The 26652-nt window shown below is 45.8% G+C and overlaps 2 protein-coding genes across 2 annotated transcripts; one reads left to right on the forward strand and one right to left on the reverse strand.

Moving 5' to 3' along the window:
• Positions 1-1402: 1402 nt before the first annotated feature.
• Positions 1403-4708, forward strand: T265_11649 (hypothetical protein; the record flags this gene model as incomplete). Its single annotated transcript, XM_009178359.1, has 2 exons — positions 1403-1626; positions 4042-4708. Coding segments are annotated over 2 exons (480 nt in total), but the record flags the coding sequence as incomplete, so codon positions are not given.
• An 18712-nt stretch (positions 4709-23420) lies between these two features.
• Positions 23421-24245, reverse strand: T265_11650 (hypothetical protein; the record flags this gene model as incomplete). The annotated part of the gene is made up of 1 exon (XM_009178360.1): positions 23421-24245. One exon carries the CDS (start codon positions 24243-24245, stop codon positions 23421-23423), a length of 825 nt encoding a protein of 274 aa, XP_009176624.1.
• Positions 24246-26652: the final 2407 nt, after the last annotated feature.

A 26652-nucleotide genomic window follows, 5' to 3' on the forward strand; every position in this document is an offset into this window, starting at 1 on the left:
TTACACCTCCACCTGTCAGAAACAGTTGAAAGTGTCATTTGGTGGCCATTGTTGCATAAACGTTGCTGATGGATCACTCCGTGGCTTAGCAAAAAACGTATTGCCGTCTCCTTGTCATGAACGAGAGTTGAAAGCGTCAGAAAGTTCAGTTAAGGTTTTACGTGCGAACGGAGAAAATTTTTGCATAAAATGAGGCTATATGCGGAAAAGGAATTGCTTTCATCAAAAATAGGTCAAGGTTGTGTGCGTACATTGAATTGGAGCCGGCAAAATGTGGGACGGGGCTTATCTGGAAAGGATCCCATTGTGGTATCTATCGAACAGCTTTGGGTCTTAACTAATTCGACGTTCTCTCACAATTTCCGTCCGTACTGGTCTCGGCTCTTTCTCTCTCCTTCCTTGGCCTTGACTTAGCTATAGACACTGGCCGCCCAGTGAATGACCTTCAAGATCCACGCTCGTGCTCACTATGGCTTGTATTATACTACTTACAACATAGTATTTACAAAGTATAATATAATTATAACTATAATAATTAATTAGTGGGTCTTACTTGGAGAACACTGTTTGCCTCTTAACAATTATTGGGCTATCCGATATTAGACGGATGAAGGAAATTTTGAATATTGATCGGCGATGGCACTTTAACTGCCCTTCACGGGTAATAGTACAACGAAGCGATGGGTTGTGGGACGCTTGCATTACAAAAATCTGGGTTTTTTCACCTTGTTTATGTCGCAGTGACTTCAAAAATCTAACGTTCTGCACGTTGAGTTATAAAAAGTGGTCTTCTCTTGATATTGGCAGTAATGATTGATGCCGTGCGACTACAAAGTGTATTTTTAAAAAGGATGCGATTCGTTGTGTTTCCCACAGTCATTCTTAGGTACTCCCTCAATCAACCAACGGCTATAACGCTGCAGACGTTTGCGAACCATTGATCATGTGTAGATATGATCGGTGCACGCCTTGGCGACAAAAAGTGAAAGCTTTTACGGGTTAGCTCAGTTACGTTGACGAATTTCATCTCCTTGACTGGGAAACTCGGGTGGAAAAATGGTTCGCTACCCTCGCACAATCAATGGCATTTTTACATCACAGCTATCGCTTTTTGTTTGCGCTTCGCACTGAAACGAACATTTGGCACGATTTCTCGCCAATTGACTGGTCAGGCCCTGTGTGGCTATCTTTCCCCCTCTCCCCAGTCTACGGTGAGCTCCAGCTGACAGTGGGAAAGGCGCCAAGCCGCTGTACTTCTCTGAGCTGAACCGAGACACCGCAAGCTATTTAGGCAATCTCGGACGGTATCCTTGTAAATTTTTCACGCTTCACCAGTTTTTCCAAGGAGTCCCACCTCTCGTCGGTCTCTACAGCACACAACAACGGTATTTGTCCTAGCAACACGTTTTACATGTCGCGAGAGACTTCTAGAATATGACAGTTCGATTTTCATCAATTTCCCCTTTTTAGTTCCAGCTCACTGCCCCGTAGTTGGGGCTTTGTTTTTCTCCCGAGCCTTCACACCAACTTGGCACAGCTGCTCCCCTCCTTTCATCCATGGATCTACGCACACCGGAGCCAGAGGAAAGTCGCTTCATCACCACCACTGCCGCCCCCGTCAACCCGGTGAGCTTCCTGTGTATGAATGAGAAAATACCGTTTTTTTCGTGTGGATACTCCTGATTATTGCTCGCTTGTTGAATGCTTAGTGTCCAGCGGAGTTGTTCGGCACCGAACTTTCCAGCTGAAGGTACTCAACTTTTTGCTAAACGGCGCATTTCCTTTTTAACTGTTACCATCGTAGTTTCACGGGAGAATCACGACACTGTGCTAAACCATAACTGGAAGTAAGTCGTTCCATATTCGATAATCGCGTCCTGATCGTTCATGTTGAGAGAGGGGCGGGATGGCTCAGTGGTTGGAGCGCGAAATTACTGATCGGAAGGTCCGTGGTTCGAACCTGGCCTCCGTCTCTCGACTTCCCCTGTCTAGGCTTGGGCAATCTGGCAGTATCCCAGCCCTCGGGCAACCTTCGGGTGGCATCGCAGTTAGGCACCAAAAGGGTGTTAAAGCCGAACAATTGTTATTCATTATATATGTTGAGAGAATGACACCCGTTTGCGTAGGAATCTGGTTTAGACGGAAGATCCATTTGAATCCAGTCTTTTCGACTGGAAACTCGGGGTCTGTGCCCACCCGACCGATGAGACCCAAGACAGCGACACCTGTCGTGGGCGGTTGAAGAGCCTTCACCAACCTTATGAGTAGCGTGTTACGTTTAGACCTCTATTTCTTTTCAGAATGCATGAAACTAGTAAGTTGGAAAGATGGATTTATGGAATTCGGATGAAGATGTAAACAGTGTGGACAAACAGGTCGTTAGATTTGAAGATGACCTTACTTCAACTTTGTAACCTACTTCCAGTGACTCGTAACTTGAGTCGTTAGCGTGGGTTTTTCCTCTTGGGAAGTTGGCCATTAGGAACCGCATCACATGCGCTAATACCAATTCATGTGTACTCGGGTGTTCTTCAACGACTTCTGTGCGAGTAGGACTTCAAGAATTCGATACTCTTGCCTGTCTGTCAATTCCAGTGAATCTCTTGGATGGTCGTCAGTCCCTTATCACTCAAATCATCATCAAGTGGCATTTTCTCTATCCAGTAGAACCACTCATTCGACTATCAGGAAGATGTATTCCTGAGTGAGAGTGAGTGAGTGTGAGTGAGTGAGTGAGTGAGTGGAGTGGAGTGGAGTGGAGTGGGGTGGAGTGGCACACATCTGCCACGCAACCTGAAGACGGTTCGATGTGTTGCCGCAACTTGGACAAAGACAATTCAGAAGCTCACACCCCTGATCTATCTACAGATCGCATCGGAAAGTGTCAGCGTATCCTGTTGGCCTAGTAGTTTCAAAGATATTAGGTTCAGTGTCTAATATAAAAAGTGTATATGGAAACAATGGAGTGATATGTTTGTTTAGACGGAACGAATCACTCGTACGATTCGTGAGAACCATTCATGCCCGGAAGCCAGCCTCCTCTTGATAACCGAACGTCACGTCAGTTGTATCGATGTGTCACGTTCAGGCTGTGGATCAAACGAAGGCATGTCCTGATTAGTCAGAACGTCAGCCAAGACTATTCCAACTGTATTAGTAAGGTCACCACAGAATGTTCCACAAGGTCGCGCTGGAATCTTCTTGAGAGCCCCAATATATGAATACCTAACCCAGTTTGGCTGATATGCTGACCAATGAAGCCGCCCGTGGCCGAATGGTTAAGTGTTCAAACTAAAAGCCAGGAGGTCGCGGGTTCGAGACTCTGCGGAGTTTCGTGAGATGCGCACTGCTGATGATTCCCAATAAGGATGAAGCAGCTGTGCAGTGCTTCTCGGCTTTTCAGCATAGATTGGCTTCACTTACAGGACGAAGTCTCCACAAAAATCCCAGATCTCCTCACACTACCAACATCTTTGGTTCGTAGCCCGCACGTGACCTATCCGTCCAACCAACGTGATGTTCGGTTACGAACGGGACACACGCATCCGAGCGACTAATATTCCTATACATGACTAAGAGTTGTGTAAGGAGTATTTGTTTCATGAAATTATTTAATAGCACCCCTCTTTGTTACTCCGCTTGCCGATCGGTTCAACCTTGTCAAAGTTTTCGTTCGTCTTCCTCGCTTGAAGCTAGTTTCTCCGGAAACCAGGTGATGAGGCCTTTAGATCTCACTTAGTCTCTGTGTTTAGCATCGTCTAATTTATGCACAATTCAAGTTGTGTTGTGTCTTGGGTGTAGTTCAGAAGAGTACGACGGCATCAGAGTTGCTCTCACAGGTTCGATGCAAGTTGACTTTCACAGTTTCTGTTCATAGGCTTTGTTTCCCCAATCAATTGCATCTCTTACTTATATCCGTAATTAGTAGCATATGGTTTAAGAAGGATTGGTACTGGCTGTTGGTGATTCTTGCTTTCTTCTTACTCTCTTCCCTATTACGACACTAACCTTGTTTTCTCAACAAATTCCCCTCTGTTTCAGCCACTACTTATTCGAGCTCAGGCTAGCGAGACACATTCCAGCCCCACTCAACCTGGCACGAGTCATGGAATTCGTTGGCGTGAAGGAACTGTCGATAACGAATTTCTTGGACGAAAGAAGTCCAACTGTTGCTGTATCTACAAAAAGCCTCGTCGGTGGGACGAATCTTCCAGTTCATCTTCGTCGTCATCCTCTGATGAAGGTCCCGGTGATGGGACCGGTAAGCCAGGGACGCACAAGCATGTTCACTGCACCGAGCACTGTCGAGGCCATACGAAGCGATGCTATAAAAGGAAGGCCCCGGAGAACCAAGAGGCGAACAGTCCAAGCGCGCAGTCCACGGAACCGCCCTCGTATGAGTCAGTGGTCCACCCAGAACAGCCGCCTGAAGGAAACGGATCTACGACATGATTTCATCTTCCCCTCGGCGATCTCATAGCAGAACTTGGCCGTGTCATCGTTTTCACTTGAGTCTTCTCCGGGGATCCCACCCGTGTATGAAAAGATTCTCGCCGTCTAGCCTACCTCCACTGGCCTGATCTATATCTGCAAGACACCGTTAAAGGTGTACTGTCCCGTGTGTTTCATCCATCGCAGCCCACTGCAGCTTTTCCGGCACACATTGAGCCTATACTGTGTGGTTTCCCCTCTGATCAATGCAAACTGCTCATAGTATAGCGTGACTTTTGATATGCTCACTCTGATTCCGGGTTTCTCCTTCATGAAATCAGCTGGTGCAAAGTACCACGCTACCAAATGACGGCTTCACGAGTCAACCACTTCTCTCACTGTTATGAGAACGCAAGATGCTGGTTACGGAGCCAGTGTTAGTCTGAAAACCTTGTTTTTAGAGGCTTAGCGTCTCAACCGTTGGCAACGTGACTGGCCACTAGGAGTTCGCACACTCCGTTGCTTGGTTGTCCCCTTTTACTCTTGCAACGTTGCCGGAGCATTTGGGGCAGCCATTCTCGCAAGTCGGTCTATTCACAATGCAACTACCCTGTTCTACCAAGATCTTCCATCAATGGAGCTGGAAGCGCTTAACGTCCACACTCCGGGTAAAAAACAAAACGTCGTTGAGTTTTGACATTCGAGATTTGTGAAAGACTCTCTCTCGCTGATCAGATTGAAAAATGTTGATTTTGGAGCCTAAATTGCGGTGTGCAGAGACACTCCAATCGCATCACAACAGCTACTACCGGTGTAAGGAGGAAGGCCCTTCACTGCGGAGTCGTTTATTAGAAAACACCAACCTCACGGTCACAAACTCTTGGACAGGGAAGTAAACATCCCCACACGCCTTCTTCAACTTTCGTGGATATTCGTTGACTCTCACGCGATTGTAAACGAACGCTGCAGAGCAAAGTTCCGCAGGTTCCGTAGTAAAACCCATGGTGAGGCGGTGTACCTTCCATTAGCCGTGAGGCGGAATTACGAGAAAATCACGTACTACTCGTCTGTCTCATCAGTAGTATCCGCCGTCACACCAGGATATTAAGGTAACCAATCACATAAAGGCAGACGTGTTCACATAGCCTCACAAAGTCATGCGGTATGGTGTTACCCAGTTCAAACCGAACAAGTTATCAATGTCATAGGAGTCCGATTTTCGAAAAAAAGGGTTCATCCAAGGAAATATCTCGCTCCACGACCGCTTGTCGGTCTTTTGCAACTCAACCAAATCCCGCGATTCGTCACAATTGTTCAGCAGGTTTCGAGTGTCTGTGATGATACCTGACCGGGAAGCTCTGACACAACCGGGACAGTTACTGGGTCGGGCGAACTAATCCCATAGCCCAAGGGCGAACATGTCTGTCAGTTCAGGCGTGGAAATCAGACGCGTTTAGCATGCGCTGGTGCGGTCACGCTCACCTTACATGTAAGACGTGTGGAGTTTACATTCCGTACGTCCAAGAATATGCACTGGTGATTAGCTCTAGTAGAAGCGGAAGTCGAGTCCAGTGCTTCCCCCCACCTTTGGTGTGGACTCACCAGGATAATTACGCCAGAACAGGAGGGCGACTGTTCAGACGCGAGTCATGTGGTCACGCATTCAGTAGTTTTTGCTGAATATAGGCAGTACATCCGATCTGTTGTTTCTGAAATTGGTATTCAAACTTGAAGTGGTTCTTATCTTGCAAATCAATTTGGTTTTCACGAGAGACTCAACTAACTCTCTCGTCTATGATATTAGAATGATATGTAGAATACCATGAACGAGAGATTCGGTTGAGTCTCTCGTGAAAACCAAATTGATTTGCAAATGAGTGTGTTTCTCGAAAACAGTCCAATTTGGGTTCAAGTAGAACATAAGGTTGACGAAAACTCGGGGACTGCGCCTACCTGATGAGACCGAAGTGGAAGGGTGAAACCGGTCGTGGGCTGTCGAAGAGTTTTCAGCAACCCTGTGAGTAGTTCCATACGGTCTTGTTTGTTCGCGCTTCGCTCGCGGCGTAGCCTCTACCTAAGGGACATTTCGAATCGGACACACCATGATGTTTCTTATAAATGGAAGGTCCCATTAGGGGGGGAGTGGTTATAGCAAACCGAAAACCTTCCAGCATGGGATACCTCCCAACAAGCAAAAATCCTCTCAAAATGTCTTAGAAACGCCTCTTCGGGAGAGGAGATACCCAACCGCAATTAGTTAGATTACTTGGCTTCTATCCAGATGTGTTCAACTAAAACTCTAAGCAACTGTCAGAGCAAAGCAGAAAGGTGTCGCTGATGGCGTATGGTTAACTGGCCCATGAAACAGATTCACTTCGGATATTTTCTCACCGGTTTTGAATCCACTCAGGAGTGCACATAAACGGTTATACAATCAATATACACCAGGAGACGTCGAATGGTGGTTGACTGATTGAATGACCTAAGTGTGACATTGTCTTTGTTACTGTGGGTGCTTGAGAGTATCTTCACTGCCTGGTTTCCGTACAGTTTAGAACCGGGGCATCTGGGTCAGGACGCCGCCTGGTCTGGGAGAACGGGTTGGTTGTTGAAGAGCTTGAGTTCAAACCCAAACTCATCGGACCGGCGGTCATCTGACTGCTTAAGCTGACTATGACCTTGTAGCTGCCTCAGTTAAATTACAAGGGTTCCTCACCTGTGCGAGGGATGGAGGCTAACAGCACCATTGAACTGGATATGCGAGTCGTGTTAAGCGTGTGACACTTTGTCGAAGAAATTTCCCCTACTTATGTGCAGTCGCCAAATTTCTGTGGCTTATGCTTTGAAACGAACATTCGAATGAGATTTGAATAGTGTTCTTCGATCAACTGTGCAGTTCGAGGCACTCTTAATAGGTTCAACTGGGTCGACATTCAAATTATCAATGTGTGTTTGCTACCGAGGCAGTACCACATAAGGCTGGCTGTAGCTAATGTTACAATCGTTCAGCTGTGGTACCCTTTCGTTGCCTAACTGTCATGCTACCAGATGGAAGCACGACGGCTGGGATACTGCCAGACTGCCCAGGTCTAGATAGGGGAAGTCGAGAGGCAGAGTTCGGGTTCGAACCACGGACCTTCCGGTCAGTAAATTCGCGCTCCAACGTTACAAACAGTGTACAGGATCCGACTTTCCGAGTGCAAGTGCTATCTGAACATCGTTCTACTGGAGTAGTGAAAAACAACCAGGAGAAGAAAGCCCAAGCGAGGTTTCTCAAAGCTCATCCTTTCCAGCATGCAATCAAGCAAGCCATTCCGTAATGCATTGTTCTTGTCTAAGTTGTACAACCCCGCTGTACAGTGTTCCCTTTTCTATAGAGAATATGTTGATAGATCAGGTGGCGTAGATGGTCACTGGCTTGTTCGCTGAGCTGGGCAATTTGAGTGCAAACGTTTCATCGCCAATCGGGGTGACATCATCAGTGCGTTATTGGGAAGCGTAGTAGTGCGTAGTGGTTGTGCGTTGAATAGTGTTACGCGTGTGTTCATATATGTGCTGCTAGCAGGGGATGACCTTTGATCGCGATCCCTTGTTCGGTCGGGCGGTTCCATTGGTTGCTCCGTTGTCCTGTGTCCCCATTCGCCTCATAACTTCGATTAGTGCTTAAACGCTTGCAATCAAATTGCCTAGCTCAGCGAACAAGCCAATGACCAGTGTTCCTCTTCTCCAGTAGCACCTAATGTCACGACCGCATTTATGTAATGCGTCATCAACCCGACCAACAGGATCAACCTTTTCCCAGTCGGATGTCAAGTTAGCTTTTTTGTCTAAGTAATATAGATCTACAAACTCAAACAGTGCAATCCATGAAACGATTTTTGACTTTGCATTAATGGTAAACTGAAATACTTGGGGGACATGCGATATGTTTGATAAAGCACTCCCCCGTACGACCTCATAAGCTTAAAATACGTTTTGTCCCAAGGCTGATTTCCTCCTGATCCTAGCTCTGTTGACATCGTGGCAGTTGATCCTTCCTACCTGTAGTTGTCGTGTCAGCCACAAAAAAAGCAGTGCTTTGATGGCTTCTGTCCATTGCGATGCGTCTAGTGAAATGTTCTAGGACGTACTAACAATGACCGTGTAGTTTTAACGCCCTTTCGATGCCTAGCTACCATACCACCTGAAGGAATCATGGGGATTAGGACACTGCCAAGTCTCTCAATCGTAGACAGGAGCAGAGGTTGGGATCGAACCACGGACCATTCGGTCAGTAAGTTGGCGCCCTAACCACTGAGGTTTCTCGAACTGTAGAGCGAGTTCGAAGATGTCCCGGGGATAAGATGCCATGTACTGGGACTGTAACCTCCATTGGAATACAAGGTGCCGAACCTGAAAGCTTCATTTTTGATGAGCTACCCAGACGCGGTACTCATCGTGCGTGACTTCGAACCCAGTTGGTGACATCGAATCAACCTTTCGTCAGTTTATCGGCTCCGAGACTTCTTGTTACCGGTTACATTCCCTGATATCAAATGGATTGAACGCTAAACCTGAGAGCCCTTTTGTAAGCCGGCAAGTGACAGAGAAGGAGCGATAATCTGTCGAAATATTGGTAGCTCGGGTGAGTTTATCGGTTGTTGATCAGGTGGCATCTGTTCGCCGAGCTTGTCAATTGACTTACAAACGTTTCGCCACCAAATGAAGAGAGCTCATTAGTGCGCAGTTAGGTATGTACCTCCTGTTGGCTGTGTGCTTTTATGTTCCGTATGAAGGTTGACTGTTATCTCTCGACGTGATTGGCTAGTTGAGTGCAGTTATCTGTTATTTCTTGACATGGTTGGCTAGTTGAGTGCAGCGTTTTTCGTCAATTTATTGGTCCGTTCGTAAACTTACTTGCGTTGCGGTTTTCGTTCCTTCAAATGGATCAGTCATCCCAAAGCCTTCAGCAGCAGCAGCAGTCACCCGATCAACAACCAAGGAGTAATAATTGTACATTATTTTCGAGAGCTAAAGTGTCCTGATGTCTGGAAAGGGGATATGCAGGACCTCGAGAATTGCCTCCTTTTTTCGGATGTCGTGAATCTGGATGCCATTCTTACCAGCCCAAGTGGACACTCACATATATGCGAACTACCGGCGACTAGGCATTCGAGTTCTTAAAGATAGGGAAAAATTCGGTATCGACCGATGGTTAGCGCCACAATTGACGACTCGTAGGAGCATTGAGGAATGCTGTCTAGAAAGCCGTGCAAACTTTTATTTACGAAATGTGAAATAAGGGAGCTCGGTTTCTGTATATCCCGTTCAGGAATTCGGCGCTCACGCGATACATTTGAAAACCGTACAGCCGACCGAGTAAGGCCGGTAACGTCAGACAAGTCTAGGGCCTTCACATGTTGGCCACCAACTCAGGAGCCGCGTTCGATCTGGTAAACACATCTGTTCTTCTGGCAGACGACCTACGTGGATCGTTGCTAGCATAGGTAGAACACGGGGCGAGATGGCTCAAGTGCGAATTTACCGACCGCAAGTTCCGTGGTTCGAACCCGACACCCCGACCGCTGTCTTTCGACTCCCCCTGTTTAGGATAGGACGACTTGGCAGTATCTTTCCTTCCGGTGGCATGGCAGTTGGGCACCTGAAGGGTGCTACAGCTGAACGTTTTAGGTAGAAGACATCTCCTACGAAAGAACGCACTGGGATTCAGAGGGCTCCGTCTGTATCAAGTAAGCTGACCTGGGTCCTCAATCACGTTGGGCCTTCAACAAAAGCCTATTCTTACTACTGACCTTGAAATCTCTATTATATACCGATGGTGCGAAACCTGGATGGCAGTCGCATCTGCAGAACACGATCGCGTTCCTCAGGTACTGATGATGAGAATGACTTATGGTTGATGTTACACCCAGAGTAAGTATGCCATCTAACTTGGACAACACAGCCAACACCTGAGACGACTGAACGGACTGGCCGGTCTTGACTCTCTCTGTTTCTGGACGCTGTTGATGACTCTGGAGAGTCTAGATTCCTGCTCATCTTATCCCGGACAAACGAACCCTCTCGATTCCACACAACACCCGTCTTCTGAGTCGCTACCTCAGACCGACCTATTTGGTGAATCAAAACGTAATTTCGGTTAATTGTCGGGAAGTCTGTGAAGATCACGAGAAGTCGAGACAATTTTTCCGACACTCCAGGGCTTACTTTTCTGACTTATCTCCCGCCATGCCATCTTCTAACTAAGGAGGGTCACTGCAAGGAAGCGGCTGGAGAGATAGCAATGAATTGCCAGCTAAGTGAATTCCTCAGCTCTGAGCTTCGCCCTATGTACGTTCTGCCAGGCCAGCAGATACGCCAGCACAGGTGCATTAAATTTGTGTTTCGAATCATTCAATCATTTCGTAGGCCAGGATCGTCCTGCATTTGAACAGATAAACTTCTAGTTGGAGCAGTTACGTGAGCGGAAACCCCTGAGTCTTTTGTGCACACTCTATGGCGCAATTATTCACATAGAAAGAAATTATTCTTTGTTGATCGGGTAGCTGGCCAATACGGAGGGAGCGTTTTCTGTGAATTTATCGATTCGTCCGTCAATCACGTTAGGAGATAACAGATAACCTTCAAATGCCATATAAACGCACGCAGGCGACTACGAGGTACCCACCCAACTGCGTACTGATGATGTCTCCTGGTATAGTGACGAAACGCTTGCAAGTCGATTGTCAAACCCAGTGAACAGATCGACAACCAGTGAACTCATCCGACAGCTGACACATATTGCCATGCAGTCTTATGCTGCAACTTGTTCCTTTCTCATATACTCCAATCCCATCTCTATTATGACCGAAAATGTCTGACTTTTCTGAAGTCGTAACTGAGGTTGATCATGCCGCTGGCGCAGTTCTTCTGATCAAGTGTGACAGATACCACGTCAACTTATTGGCTGTTTGTAGCGACCGACAAAGCACAATGTCTTACAGAAACATCGTTCGCAAGTGTTCGGTTTGAGTTACGTTAATTTACCAACTCATTGCTTATCTCGTTTGATAGCTCCCCACTCCCTGAGTTCACCGTAAGGACATCGCATTTCTGAAAACACGACCCGATCGGGTAGACATTTTGTAGGAAACTGTTTATTTGTTTCCATAGGTTAACCGGTAGGCAGTTGGTGTCTACCAGTAGAGATTAATCACAGTGAAGTCATGTGACATGGTCGTGTTTAATCAATACATCCTTATGGGGGTCATTCGTTACTGCCTAGTGAGATTTATCCCGTAGTTTCATTTTACGAATCCCATTTATCATCAAAAACTTTTGGTTAAAATGGCTCTTTTCCGCATATTCATGGAACAAAAGCCCGCGAGAACCAAATTTTGTTGAAATTCTCGTTTACTCGTGTGAGTTAGTGTCAATTATTTTGGACCAAATGTAGGATTAGCTGGCATCGGAATGCGAGAAGCAAATTGACCTCAAGCGTCCGAAAGACTTCCGTGAATCTCATGGTGAAAGTGCACCTGAGTTAGGAAGCTGATACATACATACATCCATTCATACATACATACATACATACATACATACAAACATACATACATACATACATACATACAAACATACATACATACATACATACATACAAACATACATAACATACATACTTACATACATACATACATACATACATACATACTACGGTGACGAGCAAATCGCGGTCGAATTGGTTAAGTGGTTTGAGAACGAATTTACTGATCCGTGGTTCGAACACGACCTCTCCACCCCCCCCCCCCCGGTTCCCGTCTAAGCTTGGGCAACCTGGCAGTATCCCAGGCCTCTTGCTTCCTTCGTGCCGCATGGCAGCTAGGCATCGAAGGACGTTACAGCTGAACCGTGAGCAAATGTGCGCGCTGTCGCGAGCAAACGGCCGATGAAGAAGTCGTGATCGGACAATGTTTATGCAGACTACAGCAGACCCCCCCAAGAAGGGGAAATTATTTCTGCCTCACATTTTTCCAATAATGGACAACTTTAGTTTAACATCACGAAAAATCGAGTGATTTCACTCGGTCATCGGAGTGTCCTCTGTTTAGAGAGACTGATGATATGAAGCCTTCCTGCTAAATTGATGAGAAACTAACGTTTTCCAATGCTGAAAAGTCTACTTTAAAAGGACATTGTAAACTTCATAACCAAGGCGAGAGCAATTCATTTGGTTGGTTTCCAATAGACGGTTATAAAACTCATGAAATGCCAACGGAAACAGTTTACAGGCATGACACCCAAATGGGCTTGCTATAACCAAGGTATTCGAGCTGTGAACCTAAAAAGGTAAGAGTTGGTCGTCATCCAAGGACCTCCTGAGAGGCTGGACTCACTTAAATGATCTGCAAGGGTAAGAAATGGAGCGAATTTAATGAAAGTGATGTTATGATATGGAATAGCTGGTTCGCGTGGGAAGGCTAGTGGTTCAACAAGCAATCACACCAGAAAAATGTTCGTCTCTGCACATCGTTACGGGTGAGCTACAATATAGTTGATTCTAACGACTAAATGCTGAGTACTGAGTCACACTACTTACTAGAGATCTAGTTTCATTATCTACTAGCTATCTTGTCTCACATGTTATTGATGGCATACGTGTGTTCGAGACGTTAGCATGCAAGATCCGACATAGTTTGAAAGCAGACGTTACGGACATACAAGATAGCTCTTTGCCCCATCCATTCCGTTAAATACTCTTAGTTGCACGTTTTGACAGGAGACTCAAGTGAATCCAGCTCAAACTCTCGTCTAGCATGGTTTTCTTTAATGAAATGTATTGCGCCAGACCACCTCATGATTCACTGGTACGATGTGCAACAAAACACAAAACTTTGTTGGCTTGAGGTAACACATTACTCATAAGGTTGCTGAAAACTCATCGACAGTTCACGATCGGTTTTTCCCGTCTTGGGGCTCATCAGGCAGGCACAGTATCCCCGTTAACCTTATGTTCTAGCGAAGCCCAGATTTTGACAAAAATTCCCATTGAAACTTGAATTTCATTTTCACAGGAGACTGAATCCAACTAAAATCTATCATTTACGGTGGCCCTCTTTACCAGAACCATGTTTCAGTCGTACAATATGCGAGAGAAATACCGCAAAACGTTGTTGCCTGGACGTAAGACACTATTCATACCTCGCATTTCTGTACTATCCGCCTCTACCCGCATGCGTGAGGTCAAAACCTGGGAACATCACAAATGAGGGATTCAGTTGGGTTCCAGGGGAGTCTCTCGTAAAACCAAATTTGTTCGCTAATTCCGTGCCGTTCGGTTTCAAGTAGAAAATAAGGTTGATGAAAGCTCGGGGACTGTGCCTGACTGATGAGCCCCAAAAAGGGAGAAACCCGTCGTGGGCTGTCAACGGATTTTCAGCAACCTTATGAGCAGTGCATTACGAATATACATGTACGGCGATATCTGGACTATTGTAGCGACTGAAACATGAGGCGGCCTGTGTGCAGCACATTCAGTTGCCTGAAAACATCACAAACGAGAGATTCAGCTGGGTTCCAGGTGAATCTGTCGAGAAACCAAATTAGTTTGCAAATGAGTGTATATTCACTAACATGTCAGCTGATTTCGTAAATATTCTGAGTGCTAATAGTTTTCTCACCCTCGGATACCTTCGCGATTGCAGAAGCGGCACTTAACCTGGGTGCTACCTCTTTGTCCAGAGATTTCCCATGATTTCTTTGCCCACAACTATCCACCTTCATGCTATCGATCAGACTTTCCCGGTTAGAAATACACGTTGTCCTTCGTTTGTATACCCATTTAGTTTTCCCAGAAGCCTCAGATTAATTGCACTCGAATATCAACTAAATACACTGCACAAAGAGTAAGCAATGTTTCTCCAGTTGCCATTATATTCGAGATGTCACAGTACATTTTCGTGAAAAAAACTACTCATGAGGTTGCTGAAAACTCTTTGACAATTCAGGTTAAATTGTCTTGAGGATAAGTGTAGCTCATGAACTTCTCACAGTCCGCTTTCAAGTAGAACAAAAGGATACCGGGATTCAGAGCCCCAAGAAGGATCATCATCATCATCATCGACAGCATGGCATCAGTGTTCAATGCCGATGCTTCACTGCCGTACAAACATGGTTTATTTGAAAGCCCTATTGTGAAGAAAAGAATAAAGGTGGACGGGGAAGGGACTTAGAGCCAGCTCATCACAATCATTCTGCGGTGCCCATACCTCCAGACACTCACTCAGGCGATCTGGATAGTAACTGACAACAAGAACGCCACTGACATCGGTTGGCAGCCATATCTTGTAGTGTCTCCAACCAGACACAGTGAGAATCACGCGGTCCCCATCCTGGAAGGCGAGTAGCACCGACATCACCTAAGCGTTTCGTGATCTCCCTCATACTCCTCTGCCAAGTCAAGGGTTGGCAACCTCTTTGCTTACGCCAATCTGAGTTGGGCATGGAAAGCAGCACTCTTCCGCAAACGATGGCTAAGCATACGCAGCACGTCCCAACCAACGCAGCTTTTGGCGCTGGACACATTCTCCAATGGAGGTACCCGTTGCACAACCGAAAACGCGCTTTCTAACTGCCTCGTTACGGATTCGCCGACACCAAGCCAAACGAACTATAGGCTATGGTTCTGAAACAACGGTTGTCGAAAAACTGAATCTCAGTTCCGCTGCTCGAACAGATCATTTGTTATTATATTCGAAATCTCACAGTATATTTTTTCGAAAAAAAAATTCATGAGGGTGCTAAAAAATCTTCGACAATTCACGGTCAAACTGGTGTGGAAATGAGCGTACTTCGCCAATTTCTGACAGCCCGGATCCAAGCAGAACATAAGGTTACCGGAAACTCAGAGCCATAAGAAGGATAAACCGGTTGTGGGCTGTTGAAGAGTTTTCAGCAACCTTGGTTTACTTTATGAAAATATACTTCGATATCTCGAATATCGTGCCAACTGAATCATGAGGCGGCCTGTGTGCAGCACATTCAGTTGTAGAATATCATAAACGAAATTCAGTTAAGTCTTTCGTGAAAACCGAATTGATTTGCAAAGGAGTGTATTTCTCGAAAACAGTCGAATTTGAGTTCAAGTAGAAACGGGTCGTGGGCTGTCGAAGAGTTTTCAGCAACCTTGTGAATAGGTTCGTTTATGAAAACGTTGTGAGTAGTTTTTCTCAAACAAACACATATCGCCCCAAGCTAACCCCATACTACTTCTCTGCGTTTCTGGGGCCAAGATGAAGTGCCAAAACGCCTGAGAAAATGGAAACACTTTTTTCTTTATTGTGGCACCCTTGTCCGAACGCAGGTCCACGACAAGCCAAACAGAGACGCCAAAGTGTTTCGAGTGTAAACCTAGCGCCTTGTAGTTGAATTCTGCCAAAGCAACATCAATACTATTCAACTCAGGGCGTAAATAATATCTATCGGTGCGGCCTTTCTGAAAAAGTCGCTCTTTATGGGACACAAACGCTGAATAACTGAAATCTGTGAAGGGAAATTCCACGAGAACGAAGCTCAGCAATTATCGATGATTTTCGACAATCTCGTTGGTACGACCTTCAGTCGGGAATTTCTCCCTAGAAGTTGAATCGATTACCTTGTGTTAAAAAAATTTGTATCAGATATCTAGACCAGAATGTTCAAACTTCAAGTCAGAAAACCGTTCAGCTGTAGCACCCTTTCGGTGCCTAACTACCATGCTACCATAGGAAAGCACGGGGACTGAGATACTGCAAGGTTGCCCAAGACCAGATAGTTGAAGTCGAGAGGCAGAGGTCGGGTTCGAACCACGGACCCTCCGGTCAGTAAATTCGCGCTATAACCACTGAGCCATATCGCTCGCCTCAAGTCGGAAGGCCTTTGAAGATATCAGAAAACTGATTGGTTAATTTGAAGGACCGCCGGACAGGAAACCCATCTGTTTTATTTGCGGAATGAATGTGGTCCCGGTTTGGCGATTCACATGGTCAAGTTCTATATGAAGGCCGCCTCTGCTGTTCAACTGCTGAGGCTGATTCTGCTGGAAATACCGACTAAGATCACATGACCTAATTAATGAGACTGTTTTATCACGTGATAAAATGAGATAACTAGCGAGTTACATACCAAGACTGTGCTTATATGCGTGATTTTAGAGGACTGTTTATCTCAGTGCATACGAATACTGATAAATGAAATGTAAGCCATGAAATGTAACTTAAATAGAGACAGAATGTGGTTCACCGTGAAAAGCGATCTACTGCATATTTAATTCATATTGCGGCCAACAGAGTGGTTGTATCAGGTTCGGTAGCGTGCCACTCGGTTGAACAACTTTCACTGATTACCGTTGCATCATACGGCTACTAACGGCACTTGTGCTGTAAGAAAAATCAATACAACGCGCATTAATTTGTAACTGCTTACAAAATAATGGCTGGACTCGCAGCGAGTACATCTGATCCATTGGAACAACACGGTAAGAAGGCATAAGTCTTGAAAAGCAAGCACTTCGTGATTCGAAATTTGAGCAGTTGATACACAACCATGAGTGTGAATTCAACAGTTCGTAGGTAGGTCAGCTCCAGAAAGAATTCATCTACCCACATGCCAGGTGGGCGAGTGCAGACCCATCCATATCGCATAATTGAAAGTGAGTAAGCGAGGGCTGCGCTATCACAGCAACCCAGTGATCAACGATATGACCTGCGTGACAGAGAAGTCACGTATCCGTCAACGCCGTATCACGAATTCGGTTCTTTTTGTAGCACCGTTTCCTATCGATGCCAAGAACGGCAGAAACGGCTGAGTGTTTTCGAGCGAAGCTGAAGAAAACCCCACACTAGTATGCGTTTTCTCAAGTTCAACACCCATCAGTCCGAGATATCTCACTGTCTAAGACCGGAAGGTTCGTGGTTCGAAGCCAAGGTTCGGGTAACAGTATCTCACCCTTCCGTTAGGTGGCATGGCGCTAGGCATTGAAAGGATTTTACAGCCAAACGATTATTACCAGTGTAACGGTGATGTTACTGATGGGGAGGCACGCGAGTAGTATGTGTTGTTCGTAGAATTTCGCTTTGCGTCTTTTGAAAAGGGAAGATGTTGCGGAATTCGTGGAGTCACTTTGTAACATTTGCTCGGATTTAACCGACGAATGAGTGGAGTCAATGAATCTCCAGGAAAGTTCAAGAAGACGCGTTCGGGAGAAGATAAGTGTCCAGTTTTCGTAAATAAGATGCAAACTAGAGTTTTGCTTCCCTGTTCAATGGTCTGTAAGCGCTCAGTTGGCATTTCCAAATAAATAACTCCGCAGCGAAGACCTTCTTCCTTTCACCGGTAATATACCATTACCACTAGGGAAAATGTGGATAACCATTCCGAGTGTGGCCAATGGGATTTTCCTTGTGATTGGTTGCAAACGTTACAGGACATGGTAAGCAGTTGAGGCCAGTGGTGACTTCCAACCACTTTATAGCCGGACTGCCTAGCGTAGGGAATAAGCTTTGAATTATAGCCAAAAGTTCAAATTGGATCCCAGTCCCATCTGGAAGGAAGACAATGAGGAAATTACGACTACCGGTGCCACATCATTATACATCCGAAGCTCCCTACAACCACTTGGAAACCGCGGGAACAAATCTTGTCAAATTGACAGATACATGCAAAGCACATGGGATCGATGTTCTGTGTGTGTGGAGGGGGGAGATGATCCAAGTAGTTAGAGCGCGAATTTACTGACCGGAAGGTCCGTGGTTCGAACCCGACCTTCCCCGTCTAGACTTGGGCAACCTGGTAGTATTCCAGCCCTCGTACTCTCCCCGGGTGGCAATGCAGCTAGGGTATTACAGCTCAACGATTTCTATCTGTGTGTAAGGCCTGTTCTACGCATTCGGATCAAGCTTGACGTTTGGGATCCTGATCGAGAATGTTCATTGTGAGGGTGCTAATCACACTGAAAATCAGCCACCCGAGGCCAAATGGCTAAGTGTTCATCCACTGGTAGGAACGTCGCGGGTTCGAAACTCAAAGTTTGATAAGACGCACACTGTTGATGATTCCCAGCGGGGATGAAATAGCTGAAAAGTTTTTGTAAGCAAAGACTGGTATCGCTGATACTATCATTTATCTGAAGAACTCTTTTCAGCTAACAGATGTAACGGAACACATCACTAAAAAGTTCTTATCCACTGACATTGACGATCTAGTCACAAACGTCCCGGTACATGAGACCGTTGACTTCATCTGAGATTTTACATTCAACCATAGTTCGTCAGTACACATGAACTCACGGTTTTATTCCTAAATATTGCTTACAGACTGACCGAAATTTCACTGCCAGGAAGGTCAGATTCCCGAAACCTACTGTCATCAAAATCTCAACAGGGAAGCCAGCAAGAATCCAGGCCAGTCAGTCACTCGATCGATTCGGCAAAAACCACTGAGTGCTCAGGTACGCGACAGAAGCACGGGCGACTATGATCAGTGTTCAGGCATTTCTGACAAGCACGGTCGATGTTGATCTGTGTTCAGTAAACGCTAATCAGACAGCCTGGATCAATGTCAGAAAGTGCCTCTTGAATAGTGCAGGGCTGTTGTAATTTTCCGCTCGCACACTCTCAACTGTTGTAATAAAGCTGTTGTACTCTTCTCAGGGAGTCTTTTTACGGCACTAGGGACTGGGACAGCAGTCAGATATAACTCTTTAGGTGATTGAAAGTCGATATTTCACTTGTCACTAAAACCAAAATCTGAATCCATCGTAAATCGTCTGAATTCTGTTTGCACGAACTTTTCCGTTTCTCACGAGAGTGAACACGGTAGTGGGCTACAACTTCTGGATGTCCCGTTCTGTACAGGTGCATACTAACACGGTTTCGGTCGAATTCCGTTTTATTTAACGCACAAAATTTGTATAATTGACCAAAAAGGAAACCCTCATTGTTTGTGGAAGGGGGGGGGGCGAGATGGCTCGAGTGGTTAGAGCGCGAATTTACTGACCGGAAGGTCAGTGGTTTGAACCCGACCTCTGCCTCTCGACTTCCGCTGCCATGGCTTGGGCGACCTGGCAGTATGCCAGCCCTCGTGCTTCCTTCGGGTAGCACGGCAGCTAGGCACCGGAAGGGTGTTACAGCTGAACGATTTTTTATTTTTGTGGATACCCAAAAGTCCAAGCTTGAGAACTTGACAATTCAATACTACAATAAAGCAAAAGAACTGGGACATCAATGGGACGTGTTTATCGGGAAGCATTTATATTCATGTTGCATACAACTAGGGCTGGTCATCCCCGAAACTGGTTCCAAAATTCAAACAATCAGTTTATCTTCCGTTGTTTCTCAGTTCAATTGCAGCTTCAGTAACTCAAATATCGGTAGGACTGACCGTACGGGCGGCGTAACATATACTTAAACAAGTATCACGTAGAATGGTAGGTGACAGTACGACAGAGGCACGAGCTTGGAATCCAGCGGCGTCGGCTACGAAATATCCTTGGAGCAAAGGTGAGATCGCTGACTCCAAAGGCCGTATGACTACGATACCATAGTCCCCATTTGTTCGCCTTCTATGAACTGATGTTGATGAGACTACACTCACCTTGCGAACAGAAGCTGATGGAGTCTCCCGCTATAGAGGTGCCCTAGCTCACTCCACGCCGAAGTTCACTTGTTGGTATTTTATGAATTGTTGTCTCCATGCCCCCCCCCTGTGTGCATAACTCCTTATTTCAAGTTCTCAGTTGATGAGCGTAAATGATATGCTCATCCTCCAAGATTTCTGATGTCCTGGTGTTTTATTTAACGATCTTTGATACCTCCGTTCTGTACTGCGGTAGACTCTCTCTCTCTCTCTCGGGCTCCCGAAATTCTACCTTATATCGCAACTATGGCAGTGCTAGAACACTAGCTAACATTTTCGAGGGATCATCTTCATTGGATACATCAACGCTTCAGTGCCGAGTTGAGCGGTGCCCAGCTGCCATACCACCTGAAGTAAGAACGATGGCCGAGATACCGTCAGGTTACCCAACTCAGACAGAAGCCGAGGTCGGGTTCAAACCACGAACCTTCTGGTCAGTAAATTCGCCGAACAATTTACCCCCCTTGTCAGGGTTCGCACATTTAAGAAACCGTTGGTCCAAAAGGCTGACCACAAAGTTGCGGGTGAATACCGACATGTACAGTAGTTGTACGCTTTTTAAGGATCAGGTCACGGTACAACTTCCAACTCTCAACTTAAAAAGACCTGTGGTTCCGAGGCTTGTATTCACTGGTCAATTTGGTATGGGGAACCTTATGGATATAAAAGTGACACTCATTAGGTTTCAGAAGTACACAAAAAGCCATATCACCATACATTCCAGTCTAATCACGGCATATTTGCAATAGAAGAAACGTTTCTCAGACGGCAAATTCATTTCTGTTCGGAGAACGCCTCAAGGCATCCAGTATAAACCTGCAAGACGCACATAAAGGGCTCCGGGATCCGATATTTCAACAAAGGTCTAGGAAGCTCGAGATGGTCCAATGATTACAACGCGAAAATATTAACCGGAAGGTTCCTGGTTCGAACCCAACCTTAGCGTCTAGACTGCTCCTGTCTAGACTTGGGCAACCTAGCACTATCTCAGCCCTCATGCTTCCTTCGGGTAGCTCGACAGCTAGACATCGAAAGGGTAGTACAGCTGAATGATTATCATGGCCTAGGAACAGTCATCGACACCATCAAACTGGATACCAGGTTGGTTAATGGTTAGAGGTCTGACGAACATAGCCTCCTAGCCCTCCAGGTTGGGGGTTGGAACATGTGGTGACTTGTTCCTTAAAAATGCTAATGCATTCACATCTCTCCTCAAACACCGATGCCTTGCGGTTAGGCTTTTTAGCCAAACGCTTTGGTTGAGGATCCCAATTGTCCTGGCAGTATCCCAGCCCACGTGCAACTATGACGTACGGCAGTGAAGCATCGGTGTTGAAGACTGATGTCATGCTGTCGATGATGATGGGAATACGTTATCCATTATTTGCAATGGTTTTGTTAGGCTGCCCACATTCTTGTTGAGTCAAATATGGCCTTAATTAACAGAGTTGGACACACAGAAGTGGAAAACGATTTTCATGCACAATCAACTCAGTTCAACATGATGGTCGTAGATCACCCAAAGTTCAATAAAGCAAACTTATTTTGTGGTTGAATCTCCAGTAGCTACTACGTCCAAGTGAAAGAAGGAAGACTGCGGAGTTAATCATTAGAAAATGCCAACTGACCAGTTACAGACTATTGGACAGGGAAGCAAAACTCTCGTTTGCATCTTATTTACAAAAAATGAACATCCATCTTCTCTTGAACACGTCTTCCTGAACTTTCCTGACTGTTGCTCAAGCTAAAGCGAATGCTGCAAAGCAACTTCGCAAATTTCGCAATTGCTCTCCCTTTTCAAGAGACGCAAAGCGAATTTACCCGAAAACATACTACTCGCATGCCTCCCCATCATTAGCATCATCGTTACAAACCTTCCCCCCTTGAAGAGGGAATTTCTGAGTCTCAAACGGTATTTGAGTCATGATTCCATTCCAACCGGTCCTTATCAGCTGAGTACCACTAGCATACACGGTCGGGTATTCATCAGATTGTCTGGTGAAACAGTTTTCAGTCCCGGCCTGTTCTTCCGTAGCGTGATCAGTATTATCACAGTGTCCGGGATTGGGTTTCACGATGGTGAAAACCGTACAGGTCTCCATCAGTGGTCATTTCGGCGAAATACCTTCAGACCAGGTATCAACGCGGTTGGATGCCCTCCCTAGCTTTCGAATTATAAGCGCGTTACCCACAAGAACTTGACAGCTAGCACGAAAACCACAGGAAGTGGTCGCAGTGGATACAAACCTTTCGCGAAAATCTAAAAGCCACTCCCATGATGTATTTTAAGCTGGTCAAAGAAGGATCAGCACAAAAAAAACACTGCAACCTTTTCAAGTAAAGCTATCTTACGTGCCGCAAGGCAAACGCACATTCTGTGCAATCCCCCAATGAGTAGGATGGCTGACGTTAGCAAGATATGACTTTGAAGAAATTATATTAGCGCTAAGGTGACGCTCCTGTTGATGTTGTTTTCCCACAGTAATTTGGTGTTACGAGATAAAGAGAATCTACGACCTGAGCTACCAGGGCTAAACTCGACCTTCGATCACGTGACGCTTGAGTTAAGAGTGTGAGGTCAAGGCTTGGGTCGAATCACGCTACGTGGACTTAACAAGTCCCAGCCAAGGCGACACGTGCGACGAATTGCATTTTAAGCGCAAGAACACCAAACCCATGGTTGTGTGTCACCACGCCCATAAAAGGAGTGTGAAGAGCAAGGAGTAATTGACGGTAGCAACTAGTTTCCTAATAAATCTGTGGCCTGGGCTAAGACTAATTAAATCATACACGCGATGCGCAAACATAAGGCCGGGATACTACTGAAAACGCCTCTGAAAAGATAAAATTCACAAAATTGAGTTTCATGAGGGCTGTCGTCCATCTTTTATCGATCCATCGTTGGGCTTTTCGTGATGATTTTAAGGTAAACGGTGCAGAACAACCCAACGCATTCGGTGGGCCCTTGAGGGAGCATGCGCTTCCCGAGAAGTCGTGTGAAGGGATCTTTCTGGATCAAACTACTGAACATTTTGTAAGTAGCGAATGAAAAAAAGAAGTTTCTATGTAAATCAGACGTCCATCGCCGGTCCTAGTTCCATTCCACTTTTTAAAGTATCTTTGTGGTAAACAGTCTAGCATACATCAAGTACCTGCGTTTGCGTCGCGGCCATGATTTGGGCCGACCGAGTTGTCATTAGCAGTTACCCATGCTGTCTGGAAGGAGGGTAAGCACAACCTGCGGAAATGAACAGGGCTTGTGAAAGACAAATCAGTGTGAAAGTCTTTATCACAAATAAATAATCTTTTCAGCTGAAATGCGATAGAAAGAGAGGGGTTGATTAGGGGACTTTGGATGCGGCAAATTTAACGGATTTCATGTGAGCGGCCTGCTTCAATTCGACAGGGGTAAGTGGTGACGAGAGCTCGATTCCAAGTTTTTGTCTGTAATACAGTGTCAAATCAATAACATGGAGTAGGTCACCAGTAAGTACGTGGACCAACACACGCAATTCCTCTGACAAACTAGATGGGAACTTCACCGGCTGGTTCACAGGCGTATCCACATCAGGACACTGCTCAGAAATCCAACGCCAAAACGCTAGTCTCGTTGAGGGTTTAGCTAAGGTCAACAGACTAGCGGACTGCCGCATTTTTGAGAACTTTAGGTATTCGTCGACAGAAAGCTGAGAAATCTTCCTGTCAATGCGTTCCAAACGGAGACGTCTGCCCTCCACAAACGGTGCGTAGTGTTTGGGCAAGAGTTCGCAATCGTCGTCCGCGATTTGGATCTTGAGTTGAGCAGATACGTCCATCAGGCGTTTTAGGCTATTCCTTTTTAGCATGATCATAGACAAATAGGTTTCTTCGTCATCTTCCAGGTTACCGAGTGTGTCGTCCTCGCTGTAACCGCTATCCAGCACACGATAGTAATCCATCACTCTTGCAAGCCGCAGTGGGTCATTCCGAACGGCTAACAATATGTTCTCCAACGAAAGTCGTTGGCTTCGCAATCCTCTGATCAGCTGACCAGCATAAGAGCAGAGCTGGGTGTAAAGCAACTCGGTGACCTCCGGTGCTGCGACATAAGGTTCACCACAACAACGAACCAGGTCACCAATAATTGATTTGATGCTATCAGACATAGAAGACTCTCGGGCTGTCATTGTCAGTCATTGTGAGAAACATAACGATATTGGAAAGGGTTCCGCCAGATTATGAACTCGGCTCTGGGTGTTTGCTGAAATGAAGAACGAAAAGCCGGCTAAGAAATGGAAGCCACAAAGCAATAACGGAGAACCATAGGCGCAATCACAGCATCAAACAAACACCACACATGTTTCGCCTGAAAGTATAATGATGACCAATAAAAAACCAATCGTTCAGATGCAGTATAACTTCGGTGCCTAGCCACCATGCTAACAGAAGGAGGCATGAGAGCTGAGATACTGTCGAGATGCTGGAGTTGGGTTCGAACCACGGGCTTTCCGGTCAGTAAGTCCGCGCCTTGGTCATTTACTTGGTTCCTGAGTGGCAGAACCATTTGTGAAACATGAGCCTAGTTGATTCCAATTCTCCGTGACCTCAATGTATCACCAATCGTTTCGTCAGTCAGCCATGCGCCAAATAGACGTTCGGTATAGAGTATCGTAATGAACCAACGCATCTCTGCACACGACGCAACATTACAAATGCATGATATACACCACAATGTGTCAGTAAATAAACAAGTGTAGGACAACATATCTGGCGACGGGGACAGCACCGACTTGGCACGTCAGCAAAAACCAATTAAACAACAGAGAGTATAGGAAACAATTGATTTAAGCGGAAATGAAGCGTATATTTCGCTAATAGAGTCACAGTCAATTGAGTTCCAGCCTCCAACAGCATTCTGGGACGCTAGTGAACTGTCCATTTTTGCACTGTCCATTTGCACCATTCGGGGACGCTAGTGAACTGTCCATTTGCACCCAAACATATGCACAAAGATGGCAATGCGACCTACGTGACCCTGAAAATGATTGGACAGGGACACAGCGTTTTGGTTTCGGGTATGTGGCAACTACGCCAGCGTATGCTCCAATTATTCCAGAGATGTGNGCATCAAACAAACACCACACATGTTTCGCTTGAAAGTATGATGATTACCAATAAAGAACCAATCCTTCACATGCAGTATAACATCGGTGCCTAGCCACAGAAGGAGGCACGAGAGCTGAGATACTGAGGCACGAGAGCTTAGATACTGTCGAGATGCTGGAGTTGGGTTCGAACCACGGGCTTTCCTGTCAGTAAATCCGCGCCTTTGTCATTTACTTGGTTCTTTAAGGGCAGAGTACAGCGACCGACGGGGGCCACGAACCATTTGTGGAAAATGCGCCTAGTTGATTCCAGTTCTCCGTGACCTCAGTGCATCACCAATCGTTTCGTCAGTCAGCCATGCGCCAAATAGTAGTTCGGTATAGAGGATCGTGATGAACCAACGCATCTCTGCACACGAAGCAAAATTACAAATTTCTTAGTGTAGAACACAATGTGTCAGTAAATAAACAAGTGTATGACAACAACATATCTGGCGACGGGGACAGCACCGACTTGGCACGTCAGCAAAAAGCAAACAACTGATTTGATTGAAACAATTGATTTAAGCGGAAATGGGGCGAATATTTCACCAATAGAATCACAGTTAGTGGAGATCGAGCCTGAAACATCATTCTGGGACGCTAGTGAACTGTCCATTTTTGCACTGTTCACCTGCACCCAAACATATGCACAAGGATGGCAATGTGACCTACGTGACCCTGAAAATGATTGGACAGGGACACAGCGCTTTGGTTTCGGGTACGCCTCAACTACGCCAACCTATGCTCCAATTATTCCAGATAAGTTTAGATGGAATAGCTGCTCCTTAGATTAACATTGGGCCTCTTCCAATTCCGATTAGGATGTTTTAATTGCAGGGCTTCTGAAAACAAAAACAGTCCCCCGTTTTGGAACACTCGCGTGGATTCCGACGACGCGCTCGTCCGAAGTCGCCTCTCCCTTCGTTTTCCAGGTTCGCATAAGGGAGGAATAAATAGCTTAGCAACTAAGATGTTAGACAAATTTACCAAAGTTCTCTTATGCAGTCTGCTCGTTTCCGAGCAGACATAGAGGGCGAGACGGCCCAAGTGGTTAGAGTGCGCATTTACTGACCGGATGGTCCGTGTGTTTGAATCCGACCTCTGGCACTTGACTTCCCCTGTCTAGGCATGGGCAACCTGGCAGGATCCCAGCGCTTGTGCTTCCTTCGGGTAGCATGGCAGCTAGACACCGAAAGGGTGTGACAGCTGAAAGATTTATTTATATATTATATTTTATTTGTGCATATATTACCGCTTCTAATCAACCATGCTTCGTTTTTGCTTTCAGCTTATGTACGTCTATTCTTAGACAAGTCAAGCGCCTTTCGATGCGTGCAATCCCGTTCGCTCTCGCGTCAAACAGGATCTAGACCCTATCTATAACAATTGACTTTTATAAGAATACAACGGAACCGTTACTGTGACCCAAGTGTTTCGATACAAACCG

This window comes from Opisthorchis viverrini (assembly GCF_000715545.1).
Source record: "Opisthorchis viverrini unplaced genomic scaffold opera_v5_544, whole genome shotgun sequence".
In the NCBI taxonomy this organism is placed as follows: Eukaryota; Metazoa; Platyhelminthes; class Trematoda; order Opisthorchiida; family Opisthorchiidae; genus Opisthorchis; species Opisthorchis viverrini.